The following is a 24,255-nucleotide window of genomic DNA, read 5'->3' as shown; positions in this document are numbered from 1 at the left end:
AGAGGAAAAGGAATAGAAATTGTAGATCTACAATCACAACGTATGAGAATGTTATTGAGATGTAATGTTTCACTGTTCTTCAAAACCTGCCTCTGCAGAGTGGTACATCTGGGAAATTAACTAATAACAAGAGAAGAGTTGCAGAATAATTTGTCAAACAAAATCTGAAGGACAGCCCTCCTAAAAAAAAGGGTGTCTTTCATTCCAAGGAGCATGGGAAATTAAGTTGTCAAGTGAGAACTGTACAAAAAGCCATCCATTTGGCATGTACTACTAAGACAAGCTATGGAGTTGCTATCTGTTCTATTGGAATAGGTAGGGAGGCTGCTAAGCAAAACATTAATCTAATCAAGAAATCTGAATGCAGTCTGTGATTCATTTTCAAGTCCTTTAAGCACAGACTATAACTCGTACTGACATTGTAGGTGTATTAGTTGACTAATACCTCAGAAGAGCTTTGAGAGCTAAGCTCAGTACAAAGATTGCTATCATTTATATCTATAGGTGCAAGTTAAATATGAATAAAGTAACTCTGACTTTGAAACTATGGATGACATGGATAGCAGGCACTCTGTGCATTTAAAGGTATACAAAGATGGACTAGAAAGATACAGCACAAGGATTTCTGGAAGTATCAAATGGCTAAGTGAAGTTTAGCCATTTTGCAAAACTTCAGTTTGCAAGAAAGATTACTGAAAGGAGAATTGATATAAGTGTAAAATGAACCACAGCACATAAAAGATAAATAGAAAAGGAATTCAAGAACAAATTTCTGGAATTGCCAGTAATGATGTGCAAATTTGGAAATAAAGGCTTCTAAGCTTGTCCCAGGAATTTAATAGCATATCCTACTAGTGGACACATAGATAAATGCAACCAGAAAGAGTAAGAAGTGACTGTTGTAAAGGTACCTCACATCTCAAAATCTTACTGGAGCTCTTTGAAACAGACAAAACTACATAAAGTTGATGATCTGCTTGTCTGGGTTTCTAAAGTCTTTTGACAAATCTTGTAAGAAAAATATAGCAGTTATGGCATGATGCCATAAGAAGAGGGGTCTTTTGCAGCTAAATAGCCAGTTAAAATAGGAAACTGTAGGAAAAAACAACAGTTTTCAGAGTGGAAGCAGGTTCCTAGTGAAATTCTGAGGAGATCTGTAAACAGACTTCTGCTGTTCAATATATTTATAAATAGCATTGGAAAGAAGACTAGTGGTAACATTACAAAACTGTTTCAGAAGTCCTTCAGCTGAAAGTGATTAACAACTGGAAGAATGCTGTGCAGACAGCTCATAATATGATTATCCTTTGTGCACAGCCTTCCCTCATCACCCATTTAAGGTCAGTTTTATGGATGACACAGTGTAGCATACAGAACCTCTGATCTGTTTCAGAATAGCCATTTTAATGAACTTTTGTTACTATACTACAAAAAATAGTGGGCTGCAGTAGCAGCTTCAAATAAAGGATCACTTCTTCACACAGTACATATTTAAACTGTGCAACTTGTTGGCAATATTACAGATAGTCTAAAGTATTCAGTTATAAACTAATGGAAGATAGTCCATTGGTGGCTATTTTCTCTCCCCAGTATCTCTGATCTAATCCTTAACAGCAATCATCATGTCCAAATAGAAACCAGGAATGCAAGTTTTGAGAGAATGCATGAAGAATATTTCCCCAAAAGCTCAAAATCAGGAATGTAATTGAATATATGCAACAATTTGTTAAACATTAATTCTAAAGAAATGACTGAATTACCCATTTGAAAGATCTCTGCACAAAAATAGAAGAGGCTCACTATGCAGGATGAACTTCTTGAGAAAAAAATGTAAACCAGGCCACTTACATGTAACCTTCCTCCCAGGAATTCATCTATCTGTGATTCAAGGCCTACTTTCAGAAAAACACAGCTGTGTAATCATTCTCAGGTTGTTTTTTTTTTTTTTTCAAGAAAATTGCTAGGGTGTGAGAAGGAGCTTTAGGAGAGTACACAGGCTAAAAGCATGCCAGATAAGAAAGGTAAAATTGAAGGCATCAGATTGTTGAGATGGGGAAACTGGCACCTCAAGGATTCAAGAATAACAACGCTCATATTAAAAGGCATAAAATCCTGAAGAAAAAAGGGAATCAGAAGAAAGCAATTCAGCAGCATCATAGATAACCCTGCTCCAAGAGCAGCAGAAGCCAGAGATTCCCTACCTGTGACTACTTTGCCATTAGACTGAGTGACTCATTTGTGGGGGGTGACTTAATGCTTAGTTCATTAGTCCTGCAATGTATTGTGCGTTTTAGACAACAAATAACTCATTCTGTGCTTTTACCTTGTTTATATCTTGCATGAAGAATCTCTTTAGTAAAAGCTCCCCGAACAGAGTGACTCCCAGAGGGGGAGGGTTACATAAGTAATCCAGGATAACAGACAAGAATAATGTGATTAGTCATATGGAAGAACGTTTATAGTTTAAAGCACAGATATATGCTTTAGATGGGTTAGGGGATTTCAAAACATAGTAGGTTTTTTCCAGCAGATTAGATATTTTCCAGAGAAGTTCCACACAGCTAAAACATTGAATAAATGGCATCTGAATCTGAGTACAGAATTTGACCTTTCTAGTGAGCCAAGGAATCTCAGAGACAAAACCAGAAGTATTGGAAAAGCCAGTTCTGGGAGAAAGCATATCCCGAATACTTATACTGTGAAGACAAGACAGTTTGAACTATCCTTCCCAGAAAGCACATTCCTGAGAAAATAATGAAGGCGATGAATCTGGGACAATTCTTGATCTAAATGACAAATAAATAAGTGAAATAGAATCTAAATTTCAAAGATAGTATTTTTGAAGACAGACTGAGGAGGGTGGCAGAAGCTAACAAGAAACACAAGCTAATAGCTTTTTAAAGTTTGATTCAATTGCTTTAAGTAACGGCTGCTTGACTGTGCTTGAAGGAATACACATTATATATATGTATACCTAAAAGTCCAGAGGAGACTAGTACAGAAATTAGAGCAGACATTGAATTGCAGCAGGAACGTGCATCTTAAATTTGTTTCTCTCTGCCAATAAGGTAGCTAGATTCATTCAGTTGCAGAGAGAATATATATAATTTCAGAATATACTGCCTTTCTATCTTAAAAAAAAAAAAAAAAAAAAAAAAAAAAGGACTGTTTGCTTTAATAAATTAATAGATTTATACCTTGAAATGGAAGAAAAGCACCTTGTTCAGCATCACACATGAAAGTTTAGAGGTATGCTATAAGTAAAAGCATATTAGATGCCATAATGACAAAAGATAGTCTTACTACTAACGTACAAAAAAAAATCTATGACTTCATGATCTTGATCCACCACCATAAAATTATAGAAAGAAGATAGTAAATAATTTTAATTTTTCAGAATGTAGTGAAAGGTTTGTGAAAAATCAAACGTTCCCTTCTCTCCGATGCCATTTCAGTTATGCTATTTTACTTAATAAAGATATTATCTTTACCATCAAATCTGCTTCTACCCCCTCAAGAAGCCACCAATGATTTCCCAAAAGCAAAATGGAAAGAAGCACCAAATATGAATTAATGAGTTCCTTGCACAGAAATAAGAATGGCTTCAACTGTTTAACCAATGGCTAAAAGGAAAAAGTTACATCTGTAGCACTTGTTACATTCCAGAGTGGCTTTGATGCTTATGGATTCCTTTATGAAAACTTTCTGTAACAAGATCCTGTTTGCCTTAGCCTGAACAAGAGGTGGAACTTCTGAAATCGATTTCAGGCAGCAGGACTGCAGGTCAGAGATAAGCCAAACTGCACAATGCCTCAGACCAATTTCTTGTCCATTTCTGAAAATTTCCTCTCAACCCATACAGCAAAATAACAATAAGTACTTTCCAGAGCCACAGCTTCTTGTAATTAGCAATCATTTCATTATGATTAGATGCCACTGACTGGTTAGAAAAGTCAGAAAAATGAAAGGAAATAAATACTGGCTAGACCTAACGAAAATTCTGAGAATTTTAGTGACTGCTTTAGTCACTATGCTTTATTACCCAATAGCAGGGAGAAATTTATATATGCAACCATAAAAATATTTAAATAACTGTTTAATAGCTCCTTATTGCAAATGACGGCAATAAGGAGCATCTTCCCAAGATGCATACGGATTAATTGAGAACAGGCTGTTAACTCCTGAAATTAGAGGGACTTATACTGGTTTGGTTTATACTAATTTTACAGAAATGTATTCCTGTTAATTTCAGTGCAGGCACTTCTCTTTTCAACAATTAAATAAATTTGGAATTAAACTGTGTCTTTAATGAGCTCTAATGATCCACTTGGGGGCGCTAAAAGGTAATTTGTTTGTGAATTGATTACGGCAAAATGGTTGGGATTCAAAATAAAGTTACACAACATGAGCAGAGACTTCGATTTTTTCAACTCAGTGCTGGCTGTTCATCTACATAAGCTTCTGGAGCAATGGGTCCCCAGTTCTTAACAAATTTCCATCTACTTATAGAAAAAAGAATCAGTTATAAGTAGCATAGCAGCAGACACCCATCACATCAATTAAAACCAAACTTCATTTATACTCCTCCAACATACACTGAATGCAACAGACAGAACATATAAGGCAGACTAATCCTTACTCTTATTCTACATTTGCATGCAAGCTAAAATTAACTGGGGGAGGGAAAAAAAAAAAAAAAAAAGAAAGAAAAGAAATTTTAACAAGTATTAACCTTTCAGTTAATAATACCTCTTCTTTTAAACACTGGTCCTGGGCTATACCTGCTTGTAACTTGTATACCAGTTACTGTGTTGAAACATGGCTTTGCACCATTTTTATGTTATCCATTTCTCTAGCTTGAAGGGAATTGAGAACTATTCCCCACCATAAAGTTGTATCTTACAGCTGATTGCCTGTGGCTTCTGGTGGCCCTTTCATTGCTCTGACAGATAGGCACTAATTAGAGGTGGAGACACAGTATCTTCTACACGGGAAGGAAGAGCAGAATTTTTGGGGGGAAGAGCTAATAAAATATGACGTTGAGCTTTTGTTCACGTAGGGATTGTCTTAAAGATCAGATAAGGTGACAATATACTCGATTTCAAAAGCCACAGCAGATCCAAAGCTATAATCATCTATCTTTTACAAAAGCAAACAACATCAGTACCAGACACAAAACTTATATGAAAATTCCAATGGTAAATCTGTACTCTCAATTTCTTCACTGTAATAGTACAAAATTAATCTTATTCCAAATTAATATGCAGTGCAGTCCACTTTAAAGTTTATGGTTGACCATATTTAGGCAACAAATTTAACTGACTTATGTAAACAAAGTTTCAAACAAAAGTGGTAACTAAACACAATATTTTGTTCTGTTAATATAACTTGCCTACATTTAGAGTTTCTTTCTTTCTTTTTTTAATTTAGCCAAAGCATGTGGAAAAAACCTGTGTGTTTATAAGAGCTACTGTTGTTAGGCACTCTGTAAGTGAGAACGTACAATTTATAAACAATAAAAATATACTTTGAAATGTCATTCAGCATCCTGAAGGCAGAAGCCATGATTGAATGCCATACTAAAGACAACAAAAATGCAAATAGAAGCAAAGGGTACAGTCAACCTAGATAAAGGCATGAAAGCTGTAATCATTAACAGTACTTGATGACAGTATTTGTAGTGCGGTTTGCTTTTGTGCTTCTCCTTTCCTGTGTAAAGGCATGTACTATGACATATTTTGGAGCAACCACTGCTATGAATTGACCAACTTACATTAATTAATTCAATCTCCCAGATTTTTTTCACAAGGTCCATCGATGTATAGCCATTAATTAGAAAGGATTTGGTATAGTCACCCAGTTCAATGGAATCCAGCCATTCAGCTACAGAGGCGGGGTTGTAGCCATCATGACCGATCTGCTTCATCTGAAAAACAAGAATGAGTAAGAATTGCAGATAATATTCATTAAACATGTTTCAGAAAGTAGATATTTTCATTTATTCTCCTTGGGACTTTATTCTCTGATTGACTTCCTTCCAAAGACTAGCACAATACAAAGAAAGAATTTTGAGTAAAAGTACTAATGAAACTTAGTTTTCAATGGATCTTTTTCTTATGGCTCTTTGCCTTTTAAACTAAAATATACCAAGACTGTATGTGGCATGTGTTCAATCCTTACTAGACATCACAGAATCCACAAGCAGGGGATGGCAAAAGACAAGAGAGAAAGAGAGAGAAAGAGAAGGAGATTATTAATATCCTGACTGCACAAAAATGTCACCTAAGATTTCTTAGTAGGAGAAGAAATTAAACTGAAGGTTGGATCTTTTGCTATTGAACTTCAAATGAAACATATTTCCTTGGTTATATTATTCCTAATTTATCTCTCCTCCTAGGTTATCTGATATTTCATAGAGGTTGAAGCAACAGTGTATATTTTCACCCCAAGGGAAGTTTAAAATAGTGTCTTTCCTCTACCTGGTCATATTTTTCATGGAGCTCCTGGGAATTTAATATAATTTAGATTGCTCTGCTTCTGTGAAGTTGATTGAGACTGGACAACTGAAACCAATATTACTGGAACAAAACTGACAGAATGATGTACACAGAAAAGCACCACATGCATTATAAATCAACACAAGCAGAAAAAGCATAATCATATACATTCTATTTTCATAAAAATAAACTAAGAAATCCAACTAGCATCTAATTTTCTGGAATGTTGTGAAACTACTACTACAAGAAGTAAAGAATTGTGATTTTTCTTTCCAAATTGCCTCTTAGTGACACAGGAGATTTTCAAGATAGCCTTTAAAGACAAAATGAATAAAGCCTCTACCTGTGCAATTAGTTATGACATACTCTTCTTAGGAATTACAAAGAAATTTGCAACAGTGGCAAAGAAGAAAAGAAATAGGAAAAAAAAAAAAAAAGCAATAGCCTCAATTTTCAACATCACTATTTGCATATCACTGACATTCTTGCTTGAATTGACATTTAACTCTAGCTAATTTGATAATACACTGAATTGGTGAACTTCTAAGCAGTTTCAGAGTTTAAGGCTTTGCATTCAGCATAGCATCTCCAGAATATGCAAGAGTGGTACTGTGCATGCTGAAAGGCAGTCTCCCATTTCTGCCTTCTTATATACACTGCAACTTTCTAAGAACCACTGGAAGTATGACAAAAATATAATACTTTAAGCTTAAGTTTCAAGTGACAAAGTAATTTAAAAAGAAGAGAATTCTGATCTTAACACCTTGCCTGAACCAGTTTATTTCTCAAAGTTTATCTGAAATGCAATCTGAATTCAAAGCAGAGGAAAAAAAAAACAACAAAGAAATTTGAAATCCAAAGTAGTGTTTGTCTATCTGTTCAAATGCAGAAAGCCAGCAAGCCATGATCTTGATCTCAGTTTCCTGCAGTAGCAGAAAGGAAGGATGCAGACACACTTCATCATGGATTTGACAGTTCACTCTTTGGTCTTTTGCTACAGATGTTGGATATAAAATATTAAGGAAATATTTAAATGACGCAGTGAAATCATTACCTGAAATCATATAAGAGAGAGAATTCCCATAATTAACTATGGGAATTGTAACCTTCCAGGTCACTTCTGAAGCGAAGGATTCATATTAGGAAGTGAGAGTCAAAAGGCAAGAATTAAGTTAAGACTATGAATTCAGTTTTGTTGCTGATCTTGACATTTTGGAAGTTAGTTTCATCCTGATTTAGAATGAAAGCTCCAAATGCCAAAAGAATGGCAAACGCTTCTTTCGCTGTCATTCAGATTTATTTCCAATTTTATACTAAAGGTCTGTCCGGCAGACTGCGAAACCAAGGAGAACCCTGTCAGCTTTGCTTCTTGGAAAGCTTATTTCTAGGGGTGATTTGAAATAAGTTATTGTTAAACAACAGACGCTTGGAAAGAAAGGGCCCAATAAACAGAAGAAAAATCTATATAGAGAGAAGATATGAAGAAGATGTATGAGGTCCGCATAGAACCCATGACTTCTGAAATATGTATTTTTGTTTCCCTTCTCCTGATATAGACAAAAGTGAAGCACTTTTGAAGCAATTTTCAGAGAATTCAGACAGAGAATATTCTGCAAAATCCTTCTTTTGCTTATTACTATTTAAACTTTAATAAATATTGATTTTAGCACTATTTTTCTTCTGACCTGCTGATTAAGAAACTTCATGCTGTTTAGCACATAATACTGAAAGCCCATGAGTTTCTATGAAAAGCAAACATGGCATTGGATGTTTCTGAATTCTGAGTTCTCAAAGGAGATCTCCATCAGAAGGGAAAAACAGATATAAATCCTACTGATTTGCAAAGGGATGCAAGCATGGAAACACAGAACATTCCAATAAGCAAAATGCTGAGAACGACTGAAATGTATGCCGCAATTTCACACTCTTGGTGCCAACAGACAAAATTGTCATCAAGTCACTCAGCAGCCTACATGAACATGCACTGGAGTATTGTCAGGCACCAGGAGAGTATGCAACATTTCCCCTCTCTCTGCCCCGAAGCCTGGAATACAGGGTGTTCCATTGAAACACTGGGAAGTGCTTTACTGTGCAAGAGAAGGAGCAATGGAACTGGTTGCCCAGAAACTCTGTGCAGTCTTCCTACTTGAAGATCTTCAAAAGACACAAAAACACGTGCCTTGGCAGCCTGTTCTAGGCAGCCATGCCTGAGAAGGGGGTTTAGATCAGGTGCAACCAGAGGTCTCTTCCTGCCTCATCTGTGATTCAGTGGTTTGGCTGCCTGTATTGAAGGTCAAATCAGGTATTGTGCATCTGAGTAGCTATGGGTCATACCCACACAGAGTGCACTAAGAAGTCTTGATGGAGCCTGCAGGAGTTGAAATTGAGCTCAGGCCCATGCCTTCGGCCATCACCTGAGCTATGCTGTAGATACACCTGTACCTAACCAGTAGGTACCTTGCTGATCAGTACCTTGCTGATCCTTCCCACTGACTCATCCTCTGAAATCAACCTCAGACTGTCCTCTTTGTGGATTTGCCTTATGCTGTGAATGTTCCCAGTTATTGACACCATTCCTACCTTGCTCTTCTTGGACAGTTGCTTTGTCCTTTTCAGCAACAGCATGACCCTATGTCCCCAGCACCCCTCTCGGCTCTGAGCTCTCCAGCTATGGTGTAGGGACCTTGCCTCCTGCTCCCTGACACCAAAGACAGAAAATTAATCTCAGAACTAGGATATCTACCAGCAGTTTCAGCCAAAAAGCAATAATTTGTTTTGGCACAAAAAAAAAAGAACCAATCTCTTTTCTAAACAAATTTTCTAAAATGTGCCCAATATGTGAAAACTAATAAACTTTCACTATCAGTTCCCTCCCATGGAAAGTTTTGTTATGTCTGTTAATATCATCATCTAACTTATTAACTGTCATTCTTAGCTGGCTGAATTTTTTGCTTTCAAATATTCTTTGACAGATTGGCTATCTAGACGTGATAGTATCATTAACAGTACCTACGTTTCATATAAAATGTTATGGAGTTTTTAAATAAAAATAGAAACAGTTTGTAATACAGCTGTTTGGAAACACTGCCAATTTACTTTCTTACAGCATGTACTTTAGTTCCTTTTATTCCTATTCTCCTTAACAAGTAACAGCTCTTGAACTGTGTGTACCTTTCTCCTATATTACACCATAATCTCAGGCTCCGCTCACAGATCATTGTAGAATAACTCATTGATGCTAACTGCTGATTGTTTGTTTTGTTCATTACTGTTTGTTTTTGATAGAAAAAGACTTCCCATTTTACTGACCATATTTTCAATCATTTCATACCAGAGCCAACAGATGTACCAGTGGTGTCAAACATCTAACCACATATGTCCACACTGTTTGACTGGTACAAAATTTCTAAGATTCAAGTCTTGACTGTTCTAAATACAGCCTTTCAATGATTAACTGCTCATAAATAGAAGCAGTTGTTCTTCCACAGACGGTGCTTCCAGTTCATTAGGTTACTCTATTTAAAGAGCAGTATTGTTGCTAGCTGTTTCATTGCAGATGATTTTAGAATGCTGACTATTAAAAAATCTAAGCATGAAGCCCATAAGATTTAGGAGTGATAGAGAAAAAGAAATGTTAAAGAAAATATGATATAAACACAGCACAGAGGAAGGCACAAAACAGGAGATTTCTCTTCTTAGTCTCACTGATCTTTCACAAGCATTGCTTCCTCTGAAATGAATAGAAAGCAGAAGCCAGGAAGAGCAGTTTCTCATAGCCAGATGTTAATATCAAATAGCATTCTACTGGGTTGAGAAATCCTTTACAAGAGACTGCATGTATACCAGTTTTTTTAGAAGTGTATCACTAGTGTATCTATACTGTGTTTTACATAAGAATAAATGGTACTTTACCTGACTTTTTGTCTCTTACAGGTGTCCAAGTAAACAGAAATTGAGCTTTACAATAATCATGTATGGACTTGTGAATTCAACAAAACAACTGTTACTAGTTTATTGTGTTCATCTCAGACAGAGGGGAACTAATGCTATTTTCTCTACAGGTTATATCATTATCTGGCAGATCTCATCACTGTATTAAAATCAAGCTTTTTATCCTCTGCATAAGGAGAAAGAGATGACTCGACTTTCACAGCTTTTTAAATGACAGCAGCGATTACAGCGAATTTACACACTTGTGTAGGTTTGCAAGATCTTTTTAGCAGGTACATAATGCTTTCTTATAAAATGTTGGCCTTTCTGAGACATTTAATCATCTCTCCCAGGAATGTATACAACACTATCAATTACCAATCTGATTAATTCCGGACTGTGGTAAGGGAAGAAGGCTGAGGGGGAATCAGGACAGGAACAGAGAGACGGTTCTCAAGCAGACCAGCAGAACTTCCTACAGATCTGAGTAGATTTTTTAATTGCTGCTGATGCTGCAAATGTCACTGGGTGAAAACAAGGACCTGCCTGCAAAGGCACAGTGGGTAAGAAAGAGCCATATACAAAAGTTTTGTTTTTCTTTTCCACCTTGCCACATATTAAAAAAATCAACTAGTTGAAGCTGTGTCCCAATAATGTTTGACTTTTCTTTCTGCTAGTCAAAATCTTTCAGTCTTCCTGTGGAGCTTAACATAAAAAGACAATATAGTCACATTCACTTTGCAGCATAGCCTGATTCAGCATCCTGCACTAATGCAAAATCCAGATGATCATGAATTAAGTTCAGAGTTTCCTACAGAAGATTACCAGCATTACAGAAGATTATCAAGCATCCTTTCTGTAACTTTTTGCAGTTTGAATCTGTCTTCTGAATGAAAAGAAAAATAGATGCACGCAAACATATTTTTTCCTTTGGAAAATTTGAAATAGTTCCACATCCAGAAGACTGAAGAGACTCGTTAGTCACCAATCACCGTATGTGGGACAAGGGAAGAACATTCAGTGTTACTGAGATGCTTTATGTGACAGTTCAGGACATTTCTGTTTGATATGATGTAATCTTAAGAAGCCCTAAATAAGAAATTTGTGAAATAATTAGAATGTGTGGCCTTTGATCTCAAGAGTTTCTATGATGATAATTTTTGAGAGCAGCCCCTTGGGTATTAGTACTTCAGCACATATTGCTGGAGATTTACAACAGATCAACAGACCGACACATAACTGGCAACACTCACCCTCTCTTGTGTCCTCAGTAGCCCTGACTGGTTTCCATTCAATAATATGCTGTCAACTGCACCCAGAGGTTGAACTAGCAACGTTCTCTTTAACCCAACAGTACTATGGTTTGCTGCCAAAGCATGACTTAAAAGTAAACTGATCATTGCCTCCACTTCACACTGGTTTGGTTTGCAGAATATTTTGGGTACCCATTATACCTTATACTTGTATGTACACTACAATATAGTTTTCTTTTTGGAGGAAAGTAAATCAGAAGACCAGAAGCAGGAATGCACCAAATACAATCTCTAATTTATTTTCTCCACCTTTTACTAATGTTATTTTTTGTGATGGTCAGAAAACCCAACAATCTCTTCAGCTTCACCTATGGGGTATTTAAAGGAAATGTGTCTGAATGAAATTATGCTCTTCAAGAGACACAAAGATTTGAATCAAGTGGTTGACAACTCTACCACCAAGTCTGCATTAGTCACAAGGATTAGCTGGCTATGTCTTAAGAGTAAAAGTTATGGGAGAACTGAGTCCCTCTGATCTGGGAAAGGTTGCAGATGGGAATGTGGATCCCATTAGTGGTCCTAATGGAGCTTACAAAGGGTGAATACCTGGAGAAAAATAGCCACATTAGGAAAGACATCCAGAAAGTAATTATCAGTATCTTCTTTCTCAGACAGAAGTATGTGCAGAAAGTCTAGGACATTCAGGATGTCATTATAGAAAATAGCACTTTCTCTCCTTTAGCATATTAGCTTGCCTCAGGGGAGAGAGTAGGCACTATGGAGTCAGCCACAAAAAACAATGTAAAAAAGCATGAGAAGAAATAAGACTTGCTCAATGGGCAATGGTGACAGGACCAGTGATAGCTACTGTAATTTACATGAAACAGAGAAACGATTTCATGTCCCATCAGGTGTAGCTCACTAAGAGAAGGAAAAAAGGACAACATTAGTGGGACTACTTTCATCAGACAGCTTTGAAGCACATGAATAGAAGCACCAGTCTGAGATAAACACCCTGAACTATAGCATGGATGTTTCTAACAACTGCTCTGTTCTACTGATCCATTCCTTTGTGTTTCAGAGTTGAAAAACTTCTGTGCTATGCTGAATCTAACACTTTTTTTTCTGTCCTTACGGCGTTAGAAGCAGTGTAATGAGCTGGTGAGTGACCTCCTTCCAAGTAACTTTGAGAGGTGTTAGAAGGAAGAAAAACAGCAGGAAAGAAAGCACTTCCCTTGACACCTGTTTTACATCTTCAGTTCCAGCAGACCATAACTAAACCAAGAAGTCATTGCTAGAAAGGGACATAAATGTTATGATACCCACTTTGTAGCATCTCCTCCTTTGGTCACTGTCATTAGGAATGGAAGTGCTGGTGATCTATCTGTTAGCTGTGCTGAATGAGAGAGAATTAAACACCAGGATTCAAAATAGATTGCTAATCTCTGCAACACCTAAACCAACTGATAGCAAATAGCAAATATATGATGTGGTCCCTCTGCTATATACACAGCATAGTTAATGGGCACAGGCAAAGTAGTTCTGTGTTCCTAAATGCCAGATTTAATGTGCTTACACAAATGGGTGTTACATATGAGTAATAGATTTAGCGCTTTTTAGAAGCACAGCTTTACTGCTCATATAACACTATTTACAGAGAGCATGTGCTCAGTACCCCACTCATGTCCTACTTTTTGTCTGCTTCTGCAAAGCACCCAGGAAACAGACTTGCTGCCTGCATACCACTGCTACAAGATTCTCAGACGTGAAACCTCTCTGTGCAGGAAGGAACAAGCTGCATACTATAAGAATAGCTCTGAAGCCAGGAAAACGGTGCTTTAAGCTAACAACATTCTTCCATCTGTCAAATGAGAGAATGTGTTCCCATTACGGGCTGGGAGAAGGAGCTTTATACTGAGCAACTGACATGAAAAAATTCCTTTTTCTCATCTAGGTCCTCAGATGAGCTAGGATAATTATTTTCAACCACTTAGGAATCCATTGAGAATTCACTTGCACATAGACTCTGGATGCCGAGATAACTGAAAATGACACATTGTGACTTCTATTGTTTTCTTAGTAAATTATGCATATCTTGCAAACAAGTACTCCCTCAGTATTAGTTTTTTTCTGAAGTCCTTGTACTTGCAAATTTAGTATACTTTCAGGCATGGTCTCTGGCTCTCTACACATCTGAACTTCCTTTTAATAAAACATATAAAATCCATTTCCAAAGATTTATTGATTTCATTCTGGTAACACACAAAAAAAATTCTGAATGTAATATCAAACTCTGCTAAGACATTTGCTCTAAAACTGGTGTCATGCATAAAATATGTCCCTTTTAAGAATTAACTTTACAAATTATATTTCTACTGTCACATCTTAACCTTATCTAATAATAACAAACCATAAAGTACTCTAGTTAATATTAATGTGAAACTTGAATAACTTAAACTACATTAGTGTAAGATGAGAATGTGGGCTGCTATCTCTAATCTAACAAAGAGGATAAAATTACAAGCAAAAAAAGATCCCAACTCTCCTTATCTGTTACAAAAATATTAGCTTACTCCCGTATGAAATGTTTTCCTCAAATACAGAATTATTAAGGAAAAATATTCTATTTTGAGAATTCTTGTTCATACATGCCTTTTTATAATGGTTAAACACAGTATAAGAAAATACAAAATAAATTGATCTATATTTGGATAAATACCTGGATTTTTTTTCCTATTTAAAATTACATCAGGCGTTAGCAAATAGTTCCTAAATATACTAGTGGTGTTTGAAATACAGAGATACCACCATTCTTTAGGAAATCAGTATTGAAGAGTGAGAAAAGTCATCTTCCTGGCACCAATAGATGCTTTGCAGAGGCAAAATTGCAACAAAATGGTGGAAAAACTGCAAAAAGTGGCCCCTGCCTCCCCTGAGTGGGAAGACTGAAGTCAGTGATGAGAAGCAGCTCTAACACAATGTGGACAGAGCTGGGAGTGATGGCATCCAACCCTTGCTCATACAAAGGATGTTCCCAGGGGTGCTGTGAACAGGATGTGCAGACAGATGGGTACGGCAGTTTGTGCTGCAGTTGACGCTGGCAAGGCAAACAGGGAGGGTGTTAGGGAGCTTGCTCCTTTCTTGTGGCTGAGGCACCCCATTGAAACTAAGATGATGACCACAACTCTGATGGAGGGCACATAATCTTTCCGGGCTCACACGTTTACACAGGTGGACCTCCTAGGGGGCAACATTGCTGCCCAGACCTCTGGCTGTGGGAAGCTTCAGAATCTGGAAGTCATCCAAAGGACTGAGGTGAGTGAGGATGTTGCGTGTGCAAGCAAACCCAGCTTGATGATCTTTTTGAGCAGCTAACCGGGCTGTGGGAGGAAGTTGCCAGGCTGAGATATATCCAGCAGCTGGAGAGATTGATGCCTGGCATTATGCAGTGGTACAGGCAGCCCAATAACTCTGTCTTATGCCCCATCAAGGGGAAGAAGATAAGAAGGTTTCCAACCTGACAGAGGGCAAATGTTCAGGATGAAGGAGACAGGAACCTTGTCTCTGCTTGGGTCAGGAGGACAAGCCCATCCCCTCCTCTCCACCAAAGACTCCCTAGCCAATAGATATGAAGCTACGAGGTGGAAGAAGAAGGCATAGATGGAGGTTTGGAACCAGAAAGGGGCAACTACATTAAAAAGATCTAACCAAGAACCAGAGTCACAACCAGTGCCACTAAAAAAAGGTGAAGGGTCTCAGTAATTGGAGAATCTGCTGAGGGATGCTGAGGCACTCATTTGCCATCCAGATGAGATCTTGCCCTCTAGAAAGGTTTACTGCCTGCCAGCCTGCATTTGAGATATAGATTTATATATATAAGGAAAAAGATACCATGTAAGATAAAGCCATTGGACTACTATCCACTCCTGTCTTTCAAACTGGGTCTCATGTAGCTGGGACTGGAAAATAAAAAAATATATATAAATGTCACTTGGGAACACGCTGAAAGAAACGGAAGTTCAAGTAAAGTTCTCCTCAGTCCTACTGGCTGGAGAGAGACTGAGGTTCAGGCAGGAGGAAAATAACAGACCAATTAAATGAATGGCTGCATGGATAGTGTCATGCCCAGGGCTTTGGTTTCTATGATCTAGGACACACCTTCTATAAATCGGGAAGGCTGAGTTGGGGAGGGACACAATTGATCTGGAGGGGCAAGAAGATCCTAGGCAGTAAGCTGTCAGAACTCATCACCAGGGCTTTAACTAGATTTAATGGGGGAAGGGGATGTACTGCTGAGGAAAAGAAAGATTCAGGGAACACTGTCACTTTATGAATCAATGGGGAAAAATCTCAACTTCATTCCAGAGGTCTTAAGAGCTTCTTCAAGAAGGTAATGTGGCCAAAAGCCAGCTGAAGGGCCTTTATACCAATGCACACAGCATGGGAAGTAATAAGCAGGAGGAAATGGAAACCATGGTGCAATTGAAAAACTATCATTGCTGTCACGGAAACATGGTGGGATGACTCATAGAACTAGAACACCATGATTGATGGCCATTAGTTTTTAGGAGGGATAGGCAAGGTGGGAGGTGTGTGGGAGTTGCCCTCTAAGTTAAGTGGATAGACTGAGAAGAGCTGCCTCTGAGAAGTAGTCATGAACAAGTTGAGAGCCTATGGATTAAAATTATGGATCAATAAAGGGCATCTGGTGATCAGAGTCTACTACAGTCCATCTGATCAAGAGGAGTCTGTTGATGTGGCCTTCTTGCTTTAGCTGCAAGAAGTGTTGTTCTTGCAGGCTCTCATCCTGATGAGGATATTCAACCTTTGTCCTTAGGGAGAAAAGAACAGAGCAGAGCTGACAGCACTTCAAGGATGCCTGTCTGAAAGCAGAAGAGCGTTCCATCCCCCAGAATAAGAAATCAGGCAAAAGAGGCAGGAAACCAGTGTGGCTGAGAAAGAACCCATTGTCCAGGCTCAGGGGAAAAAGAGTAAAAGCAGTAGAAGCAGGGAGGGATGGCCTGGAAAGAATATAGGGATGCTGTCCAGCTGTGCAGGGATGGGATCAGAAAAGCCAAGGCACAGATGGAATTAAAATTGGCAAGGGATGTGATGAACAACAAGAAGGCTTTCTTTAGATATGCTGGTCAGAAATGAGAATGTGCCCCCTCTCATAAATATAAGGGGAGAGCTGACCTTCTCAGACATGGAGAAGGCTGAGGTACTTAACAAGTTCTTTGCCTTGGTCTTCATAATCAGTCAGGCTTCTCATGTCCCTGAACTTCTAAGCAGGGGCCAAAACTTCTAAGCGAGGAGCAAAATCTCTCACAGGGCAAGAGTGGAGCAAGTCCAAGACTACCACATGAAGTTGAATGTGTACAAGTCTACAGGGTCAGACAACATACATCCCAGAGCTCTGGGCTGATGTAACTTCCAAGCTGCTTTCCATCATATTTGAAAAATCATGGCTTTCAGGTGAAGTTCCTTGTGACTGAAAAACACCACTGCCATATTCAAGAAAGGGAGAAAGAAGATCCAGGGAACTACAGGCCAATGATCCTCACCTCTGCGCCTGGGAAGATCATGGAGCAGATCCTCCTGGGAGAGACGTTAAGGCACATGCAAGATGAGGAGGTGATCTGGGACTGCCAGCATGGCTTTACCAAGGGCAGATCATGGCTGACCAATTGAGTGGCCTCCTATGATGGAGTGATGGGACTGGTGGACAACAGAAGAGCAACTGATGTTGTCTATCTGGACTTACTCTCATTGATGTTGTTCCACACCACATCCTTATCTCCAATTTGGAGAGAAATAGATTTTAAGGCTGGACTATCAAGTGGATAAAGAATTGATTGGATGGTTGTAGCCAGAGGGTTGTTTCCAACAGCTCTGTGTCCAGGTGGAGGCTGGTCACGAGTAGTGTCCCCTAGGGGTCCATCTTGGGACCAGTGCTCTTCAACATCTTTACTAATGACACAGTCAGTGGGATGGAGTGTACCCTCAGCATGTTTACTTATGACTCTAAGCTGTGGTGCAGCTGACACAATGGAAGGGAAGGATGCCATCCAGAGGGACCTGGACATGCTTGAAAAGTGAGTGCATGAGGTTTAACAAGGCCAAGTGCAAGGTGTTACACTTGAATTGAGGCTATCTCAGATACAATTACAGACTGGGAGAATTCACTGTGGCTCTGTGGAGAAAGACTTGGGGGTCCTGATGGACAAAAAGCTGGACATAAGACAATAGCATGCTCTTGCAGCCTGGAAGGCCAACAGCATCCTAGGATGCATCAAGAGGGGTGGCCAGCAGGGAAGGAGAGGGGATTGCCTCCCTCTACTCTGCCTTCATGAGGTCCCATCTGGAGTACTGTGTCAGCACAAGAAGGATGTGGAGCTGTTGGAGCAGGCCCAGCAGAGGGCCACGAGTATAATCAAAGAGCTGGAGCCCTCCAATGAAGATAGGTTGAGGGAGTTGGGCTTGTTTAACTTGGAGAAGAAAAGAAGGCTCTGGAGGGACCTCACTGTGACCTTCCATTACCTGAATGGGAGCTTACAAGCAGGAGGAGGATCTACTTATAAAATGATTTGATAATGAAAGGACAAGGAGAAATGACTTTAAATTAAAAGAGTGGAGATTTAGATTAGATTTTAGGAAGAAATTCTTCACTCAGAGAGTAGTGAGGTGGTGGAACAGAGAACGTGGTGGATGCCCCATCTCGGGAGGCATTCAAAGCCAGTTTGGATGGGACCCTGGGCAGCCTGATCTAGTAATTGGCAACCCTGACCGTGGAAGGGGAGTTGGAACTGGATGATCTTCAGTGTTCCCTCCAGCCTAAGCCATTCTATGCTTCTTTGATAATTATAAATATTTTCATATAGCACTAAAACATGGAATATTAAAAAATCATTCATTAATTCTGAACAATTTAAATGAATAAAAAAGAGTTGGTTTCTTCATGAAATATGAAAAACAAACAAAATACATCAACTAAGAGCAGGGATTAAAATTGCAAAGATTTTTTTTGAATGATAGCATTGTTGAATAATTCATAAATTCACATTTAAACTATAAATATCTATTGTAATTCATCAAATGCTACTTTTATATACACTAATACTTGCCCCATTTATCTCACTTGTCTAATATGGTATATGGAATATTACTGTCTTTAATCATGTTTGTTGTTTCAGTGCACAGACTCAAATTGTAGTATACAAAGATTGTCTAGCACATCCATCAGTGGAAGCAATTCACAACTTTACATATTTCCTATACAAAATAAACCCTTGTTCTCTTTTACAGGCAATCCATAAAACCTTTTCTAACTAACTATGATGAATCAAAAATCCTCTTGGCAGAATCAGACTCATGATCCAAACTGAAAAATCCTTTAATGGCTCTTCTCACTCTCCATCACTGTCACATGGCAAACAGTTTAATCTCTCTTTACCTTGATCATTCCACACATGCTGCTCCCAAACTCCAGAGTACTCCATGCACTTTACACCAGATGCTATTCCTGCCTCAGTATCTCTCATGGCAGCCCTCTGCGAATTAGTGGTGTCTATGGCTTTCCATTCATTTTCCTTACACAGTTTCCTTACACAAAATCAGTAAGTTCTCATGCTTAGCCCAGTATCTCTTTCACTTACCTATTCAAATTTCTTTGTTTAGGAACACTAGCAGAAGCCTGCACTGATATCATGCTGTTGTGCAAAATATAAGAACCATGCTTTTATAATGCTGATTTTAAAATCTGTAGCTTAAATCAGCTAGAACTAAAAAATGGTTGGACAATGACTGCAAGTTGTTATGTCCACAGCTGAGAAGCAAAAATACAAAGCAGTAAATCAAATATGGAGCCTATAGGAAGTCTCCAAATCATACATAAAAGGCAAGTATTAGGAAAAACATGTTTCATCCAAAGGTCTGAAGAATACTTATAAGATTCTTTCTTCAAAGGGAAAAGTACTTTCAGGTCAAACATCCAGTATTCATTGACAGCCTTATTTACACATGTATAATGACAGAGTGTATAAAAAGATTAAAAAACTAGAAGAAATTAAAATGAATTCTTAAAAGCTGTAATTTGAAATTACAGATTTTACATTCCTTTGCTTTATTTGTTAATTGTCCATACAAAGTGGGTTCAATGTAATGATATTACTTTATTATACTTTTGCACACACAACAAATGGTAACAAGACCAGTAGGGAATTATGTTTATGTTTTTTAACTTTAAAAAATGTGAAAGCTGTAGGTGCTAGTTCTCACACTTGGATAATAGCAGAAACTATACCTTTGGGAGAAGCTGAATTGCTTGGAGTATTCTCTGTCTATGTCCAGAGTTAAGTATTCCTATTTCCAAGAGATCTTGGTCCTCCATTACATTGCTTCCCTAAAATGAGAGGAAAAAGGGTAGAAAAAAAATGAAAAAAGAGCAGATGACTTCAACAGCTTGAAACAAGCCCCTTCTGCTGGTTTTAGAAGGGAACATTTTGCTTAAGTTATTATACTGGAAAAGATTAACAAATGACTGATGATGGCATTCACTGTCAAATTGACAAAATATGGCGGAGGGCACTTGAATTCATGGACAACTGCTATATGCTGACACCCATAACAGTAGAGAAACTGTAGCTCCCAATAAAGCCAAAAATCAGATATGAACCTTCTTTCATTTGACTGGAACCAAGGGCATGGCTATAGAAATATTCCAAAACTCTTCATTTTTTTCATTCTCCTCCCAGTTATGTTCACTTTGATTCAGACTTAACAATATTTAACACATAATAAGAAAAGCAGAATGGATGAGGATAAAACTCTTTAGTTACTTATCAGTAGAATGCTGAAGAAACCTAAGAGTGAGAGTGGTATCCACAAACCCCGCATAGCTCCATCCCCTTGAATTTAGCTGTACCAGTGCAGCCCAACATTACCCATCGCTGCTCTTATCTCACCGCTTGCAGGCAGGTCAAAAAATTCTTGACATGCAAACACCAGTTAAAGACCATCTGTCTAAACAATACACAAAATAAAAGTCCACAAAAAATAAGCAATTCAAGCCTCTATTCTTAGGGTCTTCTAGCAGTAGGAGACAAAGTACAACTACACAAGTAACAGGGTAATATGACTCCTAAAAGATAATCATGAAATTCATCCAAAGAGTGGGCCATAGAAAGTGCAATTCAAGGAGTCTGGCAACACAAAGGTGGAAAGTTTAGCATTTGAAGGATGAGGTACTTGATTAGCTGGCAGTGAGTATTATGAGTCACAGGAGGCACAACAGTAGTTTAAAATGTGAACTGCAGTCGGGGATCACACCAAGACCATTCAAAGTAGGCTGGCAATCCTGCATTCCATTTAGACTACTCACTTCATTTCAGACCAAAAGATAAAAAAGCTTCCAACTATTTTACAGTTATGAAGTAATCCAGCAAAAAAGCAGATGACCTTTCTAAACTCCTACCCCTAGAGGAACCTTACGATGCTAATTTGCTAAAATGAAGAATTTTTACTATTTGCACTCATTTAACATCACCATGAAATAGGCTTTATGCAAGCAAATCCATGAAAAACTTTATCTCCCCCATTCTATTTAGCTTGCTGCTTCTGATTCAGTAGAGATCTTAAGGAGCAGCAAAATCAAAAGCTGAGCAGCTCATAACAGAACATACTTTAATGCTTTGCTGAATCAGGGCTTAACAAAGAGTACGAATTATTTCTGAATATCAAATCTCCTGTCCCACAGCAACATGGCTTTCTTTCAGAAAGCACAGTGAAATAAGCAATGCTTCACCCTGTTTGCCTGCTAAATCTTCTCTCCTTTCAGATGGTCTGATTAGTTTACAGATGTACTCTTGAGGACTCTTAAGTGCTACTCTGCAGAATATCTTGCAAAATCTAAGGGAGGTCGTTGTAAGGCAATCATGGAAACATTACAAAGCTATTACATTTAAAATTATATTTCACAGTAAGGGGTATGATTTAAGGCTACAAGGCTGCAAATCATATCTTGAAAGAACAGTGCTGCTATGAAGAGAGAAGCTGTGCAATCATGTCATTTTAAATACATCATGTTGTATAAGAGTGCATGCAGCACAGGCTGTGCAAACTGTGGTAGTGATAAGGTGGGGTTAATACCCTTTTTATCTTCCTGGCAAACACATACAAAATGTCATTTCTCCTTTTCTTCCTTTCTAGGTTAACTAACCTAAAGAGGACTGTAAATTTAAGGAAGAACTGGGGTAAAAAAATAATTAAAAAAAAAAACAAACAAACCTGCATTTCAGGTCATTGCTGCTAGAAATATCTAGCATAAATGGCTTTATGCAAATTGAGCCAACGGGAGATCCTGTCCAAAAAACAGACTATATGTTTTTTTCACTCATTTTAATAAACACAGCAATTTGTTTACTGCTCTTGCTTTCACTTCCTTGTTTGAGCAACGCTTCCCCTTTTTAAGCAATTTTAAAGAAATACATTCCACACCAATTACATCATCGCTGTTTTCCAGATTTCACCCATCATCACTGTATGATGTTTATGCACAATCAGGGTGTACTCATCACTGAGCTACTACATACTGTTTACTGGTGTCACAAACCTTGGCACTCAGTTTAAAATACTGTAAATTTACAACCCAGTTCAACAAATACTCAGGCACAGGAAAAATGCTGCCTGTTTGTGCCAAGTTGCTGCTTGGCAGAGACAGCATTATTTTCATTATTTTGTTAATTCTTTACTATTTTTTTTTTCTTTTTTTCTGCACTAGGTCTTTTTTTTCTTTGCCATTAGGTTTTTTCGTTTCTTTCTTTGTTTTAATTCAGGAATTAATGTTGCCTCCTTGTCCTCAGTCTGTGAAGGCAAGAACCTGGTCTTCTTGTGCTTCAGTCTTGGAGCTTTTCCTGTGTTACCATCAGTGTCAACAGCAGCAGCCACTCATCCCTCCTGTAAAACAGATCCTGTTGTCTCCTCCTAAGGGGTAAGCCTATTCTTTATCTCTCCGCAAGAGCAAATAGAGGAATTTCAGATAATAATTCTCTCCCTTGCTGACAAAGGAGAGTAAATTGATCATAGAAAGCTGCCTCTGAAGGGAAAGAAACAGTCCCCCTTATTTCTATCTCCCTGGTGTCTGCTTCCATCTCCCCTTAATCCCAATACCTGATTCTCTTTTTAGCTGATTTCTCTTTTTGCTCTCCTACAGCCTCCTTTCACAGCCTCCTACATTGAGAATGAGGATAGCCTCACTTCTTTCTTTTTGCTGCAGCAGATCAGGGATAAGAGGAGAATTTGTCTTCCTTCTCTTAGATGCTGTGCACACATTTATTATAAACTGGGCCAAATTTAACCTCAATTAACTTTATAGAGATGACATGGCAAATTTAATTAAAACAAATATGAATACAATAACGTCTTTTCACACTATTTCAGACTCAAAAATAACTGAGCTACATTAGCTGAAACATTCACCAAAATGAAATAATTCTAGTAGACACCTAGAGAATTTCAGTCTACAGATTTAACTTTGATATGCTTATATACAAGAAAATACAGGTTCTTATAACAGAAAATATGGGACAGCAATCTCTACTTGTTCTTATTATGTAACAAATATGTAAGAAGCTTTGTGGTGATTTTACAGCTTTCCTAAATCTGTAAGAAAACTTAGTTGGAAGGAAAACTTCTCAGAATTAAAGCTGTAGGAATATATAAAAATTCCCTGTACTAGGGCAGATTCAGACCTCATCAGTTGCAGTTTACACTGTTGAATTTCCTGTCATGTAAGTGTGTAAGGGATAGGCTTACATATGAACTGGAAATACTCTGGTTCCAAAGTTCAATTGAGGGAATAGTACAGCTAATGCTCCTCGGGGTTTGTGGCTCTGTACTACTATCAAGATTATCGTCTTTATCCCTGTTAGGACACAGAGGAAACTCATCTCTCTAGTAAGAAAGCAATAGCTCCACAGAACAATTGGGCTCAAGAATGAAAGAAAAATGGCTGCATGATAGGAGACTCGAAGCATATGGAAAGTAATATAATTTAGAAAACTCAGAAGCTCTGCCGAAGACTGATATAGTTCGTATAAACAAGTTAGAGCAAAACCCATGATGTTGTAGTATGAGTTAAGGACTTACTGGCATTTATTTGGAATGTTCCACACAAAATCACCTCTGGCACCGTCCACCCGAAGTTAGTACATCCATCCAGAAGAACACTGCTTTCAGTTTTAATGCTAGAATCCAGAAGTGTCTAAGTACTTATATACAGAATCTTTATATACAATTTAATGTGGAACATGTCAGGTTTACAGCAACATAAGTTCTGCCTCTATTAGAAAAAAAATCCTGGTTTAAATACATTAGACAGTCCAAGGAACCTCTAAAGTCCTTGGTCAAAACAAATGATTCATAAACTCATAGACAACTTCATCTACTATCAAAACAGAACTTTAAAGATTTTTTTTTTATTTTTTTTTAAGACTAATATCCATTCTACATTCTGTAGGAAAAAAAGCACTTCGAAGATTTGTCCCCGAAGATATTAAAATAAATAATGCACTAGGATG

At 38.0% G+C, this 24,255-nt stretch overlaps 1 protein-coding gene across 11 annotated transcripts in view; it reads right to left on the bottom strand.

Moving 5' to 3' along the window:
• Window positions 1–24,255, bottom strand: part of ANKS1B (ankyrin repeat and sterile alpha motif domain containing 1B) — a 403,660-nt gene that overhangs the window by 148,446 nt on the left and 230,959 nt on the right. For all 11 annotated transcript variants that reach the window (XM_052667844.1, XM_052667843.1, XM_052667851.1 and 8 more), the window contains 2 exons: window positions 19,983–20,081; window positions 5,774–5,926 (listed from right to left, as the gene is read on the bottom strand). In XM_052667844.1, the coding sequence (XP_052523804.1) occupies window positions 5,774–5,926; window positions 19,983–20,081 (252 nt within the window). The remainder of the gene's footprint in view (window positions 1–5,773; window positions 5,927–19,982; window positions 20,082–24,255) is intronic.

This window comes from Tympanuchus pallidicinctus, unplaced genomic scaffold (assembly GCF_026119805.1).
Source record: "Tympanuchus pallidicinctus isolate F22 unplaced genomic scaffold, pur_lepc_1.0 scaffold8, whole genome shotgun sequence".
Lineage (NCBI taxonomy): Eukaryota > Metazoa > Chordata > Aves > Galliformes > Phasianidae > Tympanuchus > Tympanuchus pallidicinctus.
The sequence above is the reverse complement of the archived record's forward strand: the minus strand, read 5'-3'. Positions and strand labels throughout refer to the sequence as shown.